The sequence below is a fragment of the Musa acuminata genome, chromosome BXJ3-9, assembly GCF_036884655.1.
Source record: "Musa acuminata AAA Group cultivar baxijiao chromosome BXJ3-9, Cavendish_Baxijiao_AAA, whole genome shotgun sequence".
NCBI classification, from domain to species: Eukaryota; Viridiplantae; Streptophyta; class Magnoliopsida; order Zingiberales; family Musaceae; genus Musa; species Musa acuminata.
Window position 1 is genome coordinate 1,320,230 of NC_088357.1, and position 12,534 is coordinate 1,332,763.

Consider the following 12,534-nt stretch of genomic DNA (forward strand, 5'->3'; position numbering starts at 1 on the left):
CGGACTCATGATTGAGTTTAATGTTCTTCGTGATTATAATGCACGCAGCTCGGTCAGCCAAAATTAAGCTTGAGAATGCTTTTTTTTTTCATTTAATATATTTTTAGGATTTATAGAATATATATATATATATATATATATATATATATATATATATATATATATATAATTATATATCAATGTAATCCAGAAATTTAAATTTTCTAGATTCTTCTTTTGCATTTGCTGGATCCTCATAAAATCTTGCATCCGAGATGTTCCCGTTTAAGTGTTTAGTTCGCTTACTTCCATAGATAGATATTATTGTGATGTTTACTAGTCTACTCTTCTTAGTCTTCGTGAAGTGCATAAATTTATCCCATTGAAGAAGATTAACATATAGAACGCTCATCTAAAATTAAAGGCAAGTCATCCAATCAAGAATGTGGAGTTGGCAGTGGAGCATAGAAATTTCCTATATACAAAAACCACTCTCATCTTATCATGGAATAATTCTTTGAACGTATACTATTCCTGTGTGGTATTTCTGAATAGTACAGCGTATATGCCTGCATTCAAGTCAAAGTACAAAGGATAAAAAATAGTTCACTACTCATTACTCATAATGCAATCACTGAAATTTTCGAAAGAATATATGAAACAGAAGTACGCACAAACCCTCACCATTCTCTGTTTAAACAACAAGCAAAAGTGACAAATCACATATCAGTTGAGTTTCATTAATATTGATGAAGAATGTACAGCTTGAGAATTGGCTCATTGTTTATTTCTTGTGAACACATCTCATTTCATTCTGTTCTTTATTTCTACCGACCTATAATCTGTATTCTATAAATTGTTCGGCAGTAAATGGCGCAAGCTTAAGCTTTACTTTGGTCAGTTCTAAAGCAGAACAACTACCAGAAAGCTGAGAAGCTACCGCTTAAATATTGAGAAAACCTTGAGATTACCAGCAAGTATACCAATAGATGAATCTGCACAACGTTTCCATGCTGTAGAGATACTTAAAATTAATCTTCTGACGTCCCTCCAGGAATGTATTTACAGTCCTTAAACCAGCACGACTTGACCTGCAGTAAACCAGCAAACTGAGGATGTTAAAATGGGTCACCCAGGAATTGTGTGTTTGGTGGGAGGACTGCTTTTGCAATTTGAAAGCAGGAAAACCAAGGTTGCAATGGAGCAAACCCGCTGTCACAATGGAGAAAAATGGGATAACTTGGCAATCCACTAATTTTGCTTATGAAGCAAGGCAATGGTGTGATAATATTATTCATCTATCACTTCTACAGTCAATTTAGCATATTTACTTGGATTGAAAACCTACTTGTGAGGCCGTCTCTCTCAAGATATCCAGTGACTCTTCCAGTTCAATTTGCTTTTGTGAAGTCACTTTTACCACCTGCATGAACCAACAACTGGCATATAAGCCAAGAAAATGCATGTGTAAAACAATTACAAGTGAAGGTAAAACCATTAGTGTCCAATTCATTAGGCAGAGAAACAATCAAGACAAGTACTAACATCCTTTGTCTTCTGTAGGTCATGCTCTATAGACTGAATGCGGTTTAATGACTCTCGAATCATGATGTCTTTTTCTTCAGGAATCCTCGTAGGTTTTCTGTTTATCTCAGTGACCAGTTCTTCCAACTTCTGCAGCCTCTCCAGGAATTGTAGGACGCAGTCCTCTGGGACATCATGTCTGGTAAGGTGGTATATAGAATTTGCATTTGCTGGATCTAATCTTTGATGATCTGATGACCTCACATTGACCACTACATTTGGTAGTCTACAGAAAACATACAAAACTGCCAACAGTTTCATAATGATCTTGCTGACAGCTTCAGTCACCAACACAAGGAACTTATCAACTGAACCACCTGCAAAGGGACACCCTTCTTAGTAAACTACAGTTGGTTCATCAAGAAATGCTCGGGGCTCATTGGTCATGGATGCTACAATAAAAGGACAAAAAAATACATATGAAGAGTACTTGTTTAGATTTCAAACTCATGACAAAACCAAAGCCACAGACGCCATTTGTTCGGTGCCTTAAGCACATCATGCTGAAAAGCAGCTAACTTCTGAAGAATGATGCAAGTAAATTGAGACTCAATTTGGCACAAAAGTGGAATTAACATTGAAAAGGCAGAACAACGGGACAAGTTTAAACTTTAATCATCTTGACACCTAATAGATCAAAGATCAGTTGCAATGCTAGATGTTGTACTAACGGTAAGCAGATTTGCAAAGTGTATCATTCTGTTGAAGGTGTACCTGATATTCTTATTATATTCAAGCTTTTAATTGAACTGGAACAATTAGCTGATCAAACATACAAAATATGCTTACCAGTAACCAGCATTTTGGTGAACTTAATACCCTTGTCACATTTATTGGCTCCAGATTCTGCTGTTGGTTGAAAATTGGTCTAAAGATTCAATGTTTTCCAATGACAAATTTATTCTGATTTATTGGCATTATTAAAATAAAAGCTTGTAAGATTTTGCTAATACTTTATTTAGATGTAACTTAGTGTCCACTCACACAAGTTTTTGCTCCCTCTTTCTACTAAGCTGTTTTCAGCAAGGTCATACAGACATTGACATTCAGAAGGCAAAAATTTGTTAAAATTAAGTTTCAATTTAGACCCAAAAAATGGGAAAATAATATGATTGTCATCACAACTGAACATGGGGTGGAATTTCCAAAGCATACATTTTGATTCTATCCTTAATGGAACTCATGGATAATAGTATACTGGCATGACATGGAAACCCATGCCACATGACCATTTGGTGATATCACATGCTGCCCATGGTACAATTGAGAGACATTAATTTTTGTGTAGATACATGTGTGAATGTAAAATCACCAAGATTCTAGAATGTTAATATAATTAACTTTTCAACAATCAACAAGAAAGATGAAAAATATAAATTATAAGAGCATGCAGAAAACTTCAACTAGGATGCAGCATTAAAAGCCCTGCACAATATAAGTACTCCATAGACTCCAAAACAACCACAAAAAGTTAATCCTATAAAACTTTGAAACATGAAAATAGAAGTGCATCATAGACTCCAAAACAACCATAAAAAGTTACGCCTATAGAACTTTAAAAAATGAAAAATAGAAGTGCATCGCGTACCTCCAGGTCTATTACGGAGTTTGGTTCGAGTAGCTGACCTGTTAGAAGGCAAGTGTTCATTTGTCCTGATCGGAGAACACTGAAAGAATCATAAAGACAGTTCAATAGTTAAAGTATGTCTAACTTTTGCAGTCATGATCATACTTAACAATGAGAGCAAGTACCATAAAGCAGCCTTTCCTGCTTCAAAATAGAGGTTTATCTCATATTTATTTAGTGCACAACTATGTATATGTAATAAATGCTTATGCATATATGATTAGGTTAGATGCTCCCCCTGTAAGCTCTAAAGAAAAAGGTTGAAATTATATTTTACAATCCTCTTCCTCCCTCTCTTCTCTCTGTCCATCCTCTACTCTTAATTATTTCTTGAAGATTACAGTATTGCCTTCCAACAGATATAGCAGGCTATTAATCCTATGACAAACACATTGTGTGTAAAAGAATGGATGAAAAAATAATAGCATGCTTATTGCAACACAATTTAACATATTCATCTTATCATGAACATGTGCATGCTAAAAACCAGAACACATGCATAAGCACAAACACAATCCTTCAATCCATGTTTTTTTTTTTTAAATATTCTCATACAAGTGCAAACAGATGGAGAACCTCAGCCAAAGAAGACAGATCATTCAAGGTAACTCACATTTTCATACACTGGATTTGACTGTGTGTCCAGCAGAGGAATTGACTGAATAGGGGAGACTGAAATTTTTGAATCAGATTTTAATTGAATGTTACTGTTTTTATGCATTGGGACCTGCAAATATGGTTAGTCCATAATTAGAATAGTTGTCTTATCCAGAATATTGGAATTCATCTAGCACTTGAAAGAGATGAGACTTAACCTGACGAGTCAATTTCTTTTCATCAATTGGATTGTCTGTATTTCTCGAGCTTGTGATTCCAGAATGAACTGCCTGGAAGATGAATACATGGAGTATCGTAACGGTGATTTTTGTGAAAGACTGAGGGAAATTAGAAAAAGTTGCTTCTTGTAATTTCTAAGACATCAAAATATATAAGCACTTCGATAGTTCATACATCCATGAACTGAGGGTCACTCCATGGTCCTTTATTAGATGTAAGACAACCTCCCTCATTTGAACAAGTGCAAGAGCCACCAAGAAAATCAGGTAGTTGACTGTCATCAACACAAAGTCAAGATGAAACACTTACCATTTAGGTCTAGAACCCAAAACCACAGAGCATGTGACTGAATTTATTTAAAGGGAAGAATAGAAACCTCATCTCAATTAATTCAAGTAATGTATTCTGATATCTATCTCCTAATACCTGCAAAATTAGGTAAATGACTGAAGTTACAGCATAAACATGTTTGGGTGTAATGACATATCACATAGAATCTACCACTATCTTTGCTGTTGTCCTTGGATCAATTAAGCCTTTTATAGTGTTCCAAAGTAATCTGAAACCACTGCCAGCATTAACAATAAACAACTTATGCAGTATCTGCAACAACAGGAATAGTATTATGAGAAAGAAGTAGGTTAAATTGCTTGTGTCCACTACCAAACTGGTCATACAGTAACCAACACAGTTATCACCTCAGGGTAATTGTCACTGTCAATTTTCTGGATTCGAAGAACAACATCACGAGCTAATTTGCCAACACTCATCCAGTTCTGGACAATCAAGTTTGTCAGGAGGAAACAGCAGTCACATCAAATAATGTTAACTCATGTTTAACTAGAAAGGTAAATCCAGTACCCACATACCACTCCTTGTACATCTAAAATTGTTGTCATTGTGTCAATATGCCTTTTGGCTGCAAGAGAGCATGCTGGATATCTCTCAGAGAGGATCTTCTCTATCACCTGAACATGGTACTTTATAAATCTTTCAACTGTGGTGACAGTAAGAAGTTTGTTGGGGTCGACCATTCCAAGTCTCTCGATATACACAGGTCTACCATCTTTGTCCACACCATGAAAACCATGTGGATAGTAACGAAGAACTTCATCCAATTCACCGAACACAAAGTCCTAAGTAACATTGTTCAGTTAGACAATTAAAGCCACAAAATTTGGTAGTTTAGAATTAAACCCCTGTAGAATAATGCAGGCTTAACTTCTCTGTTTTAATTAACCTGGTTCCATAATAACAGGATAGAAGAAGACATAGAACAATCATAATAGTTCTATCATAAAACAACAATACCCTATTCAATAATTGTAATCACTCATTTCTTAAAAGCATATTTATATATTTTGAATTTGGGACTAGAATTTTCAGCTTAGAAAGCAGTATTGTGTTTCACTGCATATTTATTGCTTAAGAGGTATTACTTGTTCTGTCTTTAGAATTCATCTTTCTGTCAGTAAGATTCGCATGTATCATGCATCCTAGTTTTCACTTATTTTTTGAATTTTAAAGTTTAAACACTAAATTCAGTTTCCTGTACTTTACAAAGAATACACTTATGTTTCCAGGTATGGTTTGCATTATCGGTCCATACCGATGTACCGACCAGCTGTTAGTATGGTATGTACCGAGCTGTACCGACCATACTAACATATATTACATTAGAGTGTACCGATGTACCACTACGCTTCAGTACGTCAAACCTTATTTCCGAGTATAGGATCTATCACACAGTTGTATATTTAGAAATCAGTTGTCCATAAATCCAGTCTAATGTGCCCTCGGTTCTTCAAGTGTTTTCAGTTTAAAAATAAGTAAATTTTGCAATAAACCAACTTCCTGTAATAACTATTGAATTCTTGAATTGTTGTTGCTGTTGTTGTCAAATTTTGATAATTGTTTCGAAGTTTATATTTAATTGTTACAGGTGATGTACTAGTGGCCCTTTGGGTTTGATTAGAGATATGAAATCAAAAGTTTCTTTAAGCGTTGGCAGTCTTAGGTAATCATAAATGTCAATTTTAGCAATTCAAAAGAAATGAGAAAAATATTGTGTGTACTAAATTTTCAAGTTGCATTGGCTGGAGTCTACTGCATTATCTGTCCTTTTTAAAATTTCAAGTCATAGGTATGTTGGAAAACCATTATGTGTATGACTTACGCATACTACTTCAATCAAATCAAAATTTCATGTAGAACACAACTGTTTCTTTCATGATGTAAAAACCTGTTTGAAACTGGACTACAAACAAGTTCATAGGCATGACAGTTTGGATGGTCAATAATCATAACCATAAAAGTGGAAAGAAGGATATTATCACTTGTTCTTACTTGCAGGATAGTATCAGCACCAAAGTCCATCCTCCACTGAAGCATCTCTGACCACATTCGGATTGCTTTCTCGATATTGAACCCTCGTGCTTTCAAAAACCTGTAGCAATCATTAATAAAATATATATAAAGCACATTCCAATCTGAAGAAGAGGGGTGGGATGATCAATTGCTCAGGTATATAATCCTAAGTATGGAACAGATGGATTCACATTGCAGTTTAAAACTACTAGATGTTATAAACATATGTCATAGATTAATCCCATTATAGTTGATAGTTTATTCGAGGTATAGGCAGCATCAGAATCAAGAACATGAAGCCATTTTGTTTCTTGAACAACACACAACATCAAACATTTTATTATATATCCGAATTTTCCTATGCATTCTTAGAGTGATCCAGACTAATCTGCATATGGAGATACTAAAATATAGAAATCAGCAGATTCACATGAACCATGTATGTAGACTTCTATCTTCAATCCCTTCTCCTCTCACATCAGCCCCTATAAAGTTTTCAGAAGCTTGGATGAGATACCTTGATAGGATGTCTTAAGGCAATCATTCATAAAAGCATGGTATGCAATTTCGAATGGTATCGCCTAGTACGGATGGTATGTACTGATCCGATGGCATACTGGTATGCGGATCGCCCGCTATCGGACAGAACGTGCTACAGTGCGCCCTTGTGTACCGCTCGGTATATGGTACCATACCGTACCGAGCCAACCTCAAAACACCGGTACGGTACGGTATTGCATACCTTGGTCACAACCTGCACTAATGGGATAACTGATCCATTAACCTTATTGAACCTGAAACACTATTTCAAAATGACTATACTTAAATTATAGTAATATGCTCATCTAACCTTATAAAACAATTCAGATCTTCTTTCACTTCTGATGTGGGACTAAACTAAGATATCACAATCTCTCCACTTAGAAGTTTAACGTCATTGTCAAGATCCGATCATGAGCCAATATCAAATTCTAGCATTGTGCATGTGAGGCATAGGCCCATGAAGCCATCACACCATGGTACTTCGTGCTAAGATACGCTTTTCCTACTTTGGCTACTCACCATGCCCATGTCTCATGTCCCATGTCCAATACTAGGTCCGCTATAAAATTATTTATCATTAATCGATCTGATAGAATGACAAACATATTAACCTTGTTGAGCCTGAATGACTAGTGCAAAATGCTTAAGCTCATGTTAATAGTGCACTTATCAACCCTTATAAACTAGTTCAAATCTTCTCCAACTTCTGATTCAGAACTAAACTGTCATGCTACATTCTGCAACTTTTAGGAGACAGATAGCAGATATCAATCAAAGTCAAGATTAACCACATGAAGCAACAATTCATTTAAACAACAATCAGCAGTGCAAATTAAAACAATTCAGAGGGCAACTATTACATGAGGCAGCAAAAGAATCTATTACAAGAATTGCAAATTCTGCAAAAGTACAAACTCAGCAGACAGGTCTATCCAAGGGTTAATTCATTCGCATAAGATGATTTAATGTTTGAACATCACTGATAGTAACAACAGAATGAAGACTACTCAATGCAATTTCATTATGTCGATATCTAAGAAAAATACTGCACCTTTAGTATCGGGAGATGTCAAAAATGTATCTCTTCTGTTGTATTACTTATAACAGCCTTAACACTACAAAAGGAATGGCCCAGTGTATAAGGCTTCTAGCACTGTAGAGTGTGAAGAGGGTCGTGTCACAGAGGAGCAAACTTACTGTGACACCAAGAGCCTTATATATTATCTACATGATACATCACCCTAATGGAGGCTCAAATGTTGCAACTTCATCCATCATAAACTATATATCGGACTTGAGCTCACTCTTCCCTACAATGATTGTCGGGAGTCATTATAAATTGCAACCAAAGAAATCACTAGTCATTTGTGCAGAAACACCACACGATGACAAAAAGTCATTATCACAGTGCAAACTCATGTAACAGAGAAATTGCATGATTGAAGATAAATCAGCCACTAAGGATGGACATATAGGTCTTCTTATGTTATACTTCCCTGCTACTTGTGATAGTGAGCCTTTCGTCTTTGAGTGGTGTTTCCGCACAAAAGACTATATAGACATATATTACATATATATATATATATATATAATAGTAATCTGACATCTAATCACCATCATTTACAACCCAGAACATCACCTTCTGAAAGAACTGCAGCTGCAAACTGATCAAATCTCCGGTCCATGACTAAACATATAATTCTGAAACTCCCATTAGCGCACATGAAAAAAATCAACCGCGTGTCGTATAGCTAATTTGGTATCGAAGCCTAATACCACTATCGCTAGCATGCATACGAGATCCATTCAACAAAAAAAACCAATCAGAAATGGTATGATAGATCGGCGATCGAGACTGACCGCTTCATGGTATGGTAATCGTCATGGCGAGCGGGCAGCAGGTTCCGATCGATCAGGGCCTTCCGGAAGACCCCCACGGCCCTTTCCTCCTCCTCCGACGAGGCGTCCGTCCAATCGCATGCGGAGGCGGTAGCTGAGGCCGAGGAATCCACCCTCTTCCCTCTCCCTCTCTTCCTCGCGCCATCCGATGCGCTACTCCTCGACGAAGAAGGGATCATTTCCTCCTCCTCGTCGATCTCCCTCTCTCTTTGTCTCTCTCTCGTCCCACCCGGATGGCTAATTCCAAATCCTCCTCCTCCTCCTGGCGGCCCCGAGATGGAATCCAGGGGCCGATGGGCGAATATATGCTCAATTCTTCGTTATTGGAATTGAATCGGATCAGATATGAGGCCAACTCACACGTGGGAAGCGCGACCTGGCGCCAATTTTGCGCCGTCGTTGGAGTATATCTATTGCTCCGTAAAAAGAAAATACAGGAAAAATAGGAGAGTCGGTGAAATCGAGCGAGAAGACGAGGCGGAGGCCGACGGAAACGCGCCAGTCTACGCCCGATGGGACCCACCATTTTGTCACGGGCCAACGTGCGAGTGCGCGAGTGGGTGACGTCAAGCAGGTGCGAGAACAAAAATACAAGAAAAAGGAGAGTCGCCGAGGGACGCGCGCCACTCTACGGCTGTGGGATCCACCGTTTCGTATCCGATGGACGAGCGAGTGCGCCGACGGGTGACGTCGAGCGAGATGAATGTGCGGCCACATCGTTCCAGGCGAGGAGGACGCGAACTCAAGCGCACCACTCGACGCTAGCGGGACCCACGATATATTCTCCTACCGATGCGCGAGTGGGAGAGCGGGTGACGCCGGGCAGGTGCTCCAACATTGTCGGAGATAAATGGGCTTCTATATTGTTCCAGGCGCGGAGGTGGCGACCGAAAGGCGCACCACAAGACACCAGCGGGACCCACAACATTTTCTTCCACCGATGAGCGAGTGCGTGAGCGTGCTGAAATCGACCTCTAAGCGCGTGGGACCCAGCATTTCGTCTCCCACCAACAAGCGAGTGCGTGAGCGGGTGACTGCCGAAGAGGTGCGAAAACGTTGTGCGAGATAAACGTGCCTTTCACGTTGATTCGGGCGAGCGGATCGTGTTGAGCTGCCTTCCTTTGCTGCGGAAAATACCAGTAATTTTTTTTATTTTTCCAAAAATAAGTGACCATCAAAATCTAAATTATTTTAACAATTTCAAAAAAATAAAAGTAAGAATACTAGCAATCCCATTCGATGGTTTTCTCGATAAATCTTCTAACGAACAATAACATGAATTTTGGATATCACATAAATCTTATCAACTTTATTATAATATTTTGAATATCGATCGAGCTCTACTCGGTACATACCGATATGTTAGGGTAAACTCTAAAATCTTAAAAATATCTTCACCTATCATGTTAGTATATACCAATCGGTATACCTCAATAACGGTCGAAATTCAGAACGGTATCGATCGGTACACCTCAGTATCGATAAAAACACTGGTATTACCTTATAAAGGATGATTCATATACCGATATCCTCTTATACCGATATGCATCATCCGTACCAAACCCTGCTTTATTATATGAATCTTAAATCACTCTAATATTTAAAAATAATAATTCATTACATAATTCCTCTAATAGAACCGTTCATAATGAGTTTCCTCGTGTATATATTGATTGAGTAATAGATATATAGAATTATGAATAAACTTTATAAATTTGATCGGGACAAACGCCACAGCATCTTCAAAAAGAAATCGGCTCAAAATAATCAAAAGAAGACAAAAAGGATATGGTCACTTTTTTCCCTTTCATACAAATGGAAGCCTAGTGGTCTAATTGTTGATACTTGTTCCCTCTCATGGGGGAAGAAACGATGCTTGAAGCCTCTATCAAGCTAACTTCCTAAAAGAAAAGCATCAATTCCCATGCAAAGCTTTCGGTGCTAGCTTCGCAATTTTCCAGACATACTCGATTCAGTAAGATTCATCAATAGTGAATAATTGCATAAAACAAAGCCCAAAAAGAATTTACTATTAACTTAAAAAGTAAATTATTTGGTTATGACCTTAACTTATTTTATTTATATAAGCTGATTGGATGCTTCTAAACACATTAAATATGTTTTGGACACGTAGAAATAGAAAATAAGTGTCTCATAAAGCTATCAAAATAGACGATAGGTAAATATCAAGGATTAGAATCCTTGATATGATCAATTTGGTTTCTCATAAAGCCTTGAATTAAGTTGCCCTTGTAAAGCTTGAAACTAACATTCTCTAAATGGGCTTGATTTGATCGAACATAGGCTTAACTCGACTCTGGCTGAAGCTTGATAAGCTTTGGAGGATCTAATTATGCGAGCGACTCTGATCGGAAGAAGGATTCGAGCTGGCATGTTAACTTGATGTGAAGAAATGAATAGTCTTGACTCAATGATAGAAAATATCTGTATCTCATATATAGTGTTTCACATGGGTGCATTTGATTAGACCAAGTTTATATTTGTTTATTCATTTTAGATATAAGTGGGTATAGAATTAAGACATATCTTATATAGTATTCATTTTATAATCATATATATTATAGGATAATTTTTTAAAAAAAGGTCATCAAGTTTTTAAAATTTTTAATTAGCATCCTAAATTTGAAAAGTTTTCATAGTCTTTTGCTCAACCCCTAATCATGTCATCATCCCATCAATTACCCCCCTCGATGGGACCCACCCAACGACGGAGGATGCAATGACCCCGTCACACCTTGCTCAACCAACAATGGAGTAGCCCTCGTCGCTCTCACTCAAGTGAAAGCAATGACCTTCACCACCCTTGTGTGAGTAAAGGCACAAGCAATGCTATGTAGTATCTTCGCGATCAATAAAGATAGTGAGGGTCGATGGACCAACCGGAGTTACGTAGCTTCCTCATGCTCCTTCATCACTAGTACAATCTCTTCACGTCCTTTTCTCGTTATCAACCATATGCAAGAAAGGAGAGGGCGACTCGCTCTCACAACTAATGATGACGGTGAAGATTAGGAGGTCGAGGTTTAGGCATGACTACGACTAATGCGGGCGGAGGTACAATTAGGATTGGGTAGAAAATTTTGAAAATAAAAAGATGAAATCATCTTTTCATACGATTAGAGGTGCTCGTAGAAAATTTGAAAACCGAAGTGTTCTACGCAAAATTTTAAAACTTATTTTTTTTTCTTCCAAAAATTAGTCTAATATTTTATTTATATGTCAGTAGTATGTTCAATAAACTTCAAAGTATCGTGTTTTGATTGCCGAGCTGACGTACATTATGGTATTAGGATGAAATGTTTTGAATTTAAATCTTCTTCGTCTCAAATATGCCTAATTACCTATGAAGAGAAGCATTGGTTGGAAATCTTAGGAGTTGGACAATGACATGTTTTGCACCTCTTCGTCTTCTCTAATTTGTTTAGCAGCAGGGGGCAGAAACAAGGAGAAAAGGGTGGAAGCGACAACTATCGTCGTCGTCGACGCACGAGCACAGCCGTGAACGAAGGAATGCGGTCGGTCTGCCAACAATTCACACCGTGAAAGCTGCAGTTCGCAAGGGACTGCTCCATTTAAGTAAGAATTAGGTGCAACAACCCCAACTCGCAGCCGCCGTTCACGAGATCCACAGTAACGCTGCATGTGAGTCTCCCTCCTCGCTGTTCATCCTGCACGGA

At 37.8% G+C, this 12,534-nt stretch overlaps 1 protein-coding gene across 1 annotated transcript; it reads right to left on the reverse strand.

Moving 5' to 3' along the window:
- Positions 1-691: 691 nt before the first annotated feature.
- On the reverse strand, positions 692-9,252 carry LOC103996711 (phosphatidylinositol/phosphatidylcholine transfer protein SFH9). The gene is made up of 13 exons (XM_009417679.3): positions 8,798-9,252; positions 6,374-6,473; positions 4,897-5,163; positions 4,726-4,803; positions 4,529-4,630; positions 4,404-4,453; positions 4,202-4,301; positions 4,006-4,077; positions 3,804-3,917; positions 3,152-3,230; positions 1,525-1,880; positions 1,328-1,402; positions 692-1,070 (listed from the first exon to the last, which is right to left on the reverse strand). The coding sequence occupies exons 1-13, from the start codon at positions 9,013-9,015 to the stop codon at positions 1,011-1,013; spliced, it is 1,671 nt and encodes a 556-aa protein (XP_009415954.2). The 5' UTR covers positions 9,016-9,252; the 3' UTR covers positions 692-1,010.
- Between the last annotated feature and the right edge of the window lie 3,282 nt (positions 9,253-12,534).

Coding starts and splice junctions, on each gene's coding strand:
- LOC103996711 (XM_009417679.3), bottom strand. CDS start 9,015: ATGATCCCTTCTTCGTCGAGGAGTAGCGCATCGGATGGCGCGAGGAAG. Junction 3,231..3,803: donor CAAATCCAGTGTATGAAAAT/GTGAGTTACCTT, acceptor TGATTCTTTCAG/TGTTCTCCGATCAGGACAAA. Junction 1,881..3,151: donor ACTCCGTAATAGACCTGGAG/GTACGCGATGCA, acceptor GTCCCTTTGCAG/GTGGTTCAGTTGATAAGTTC.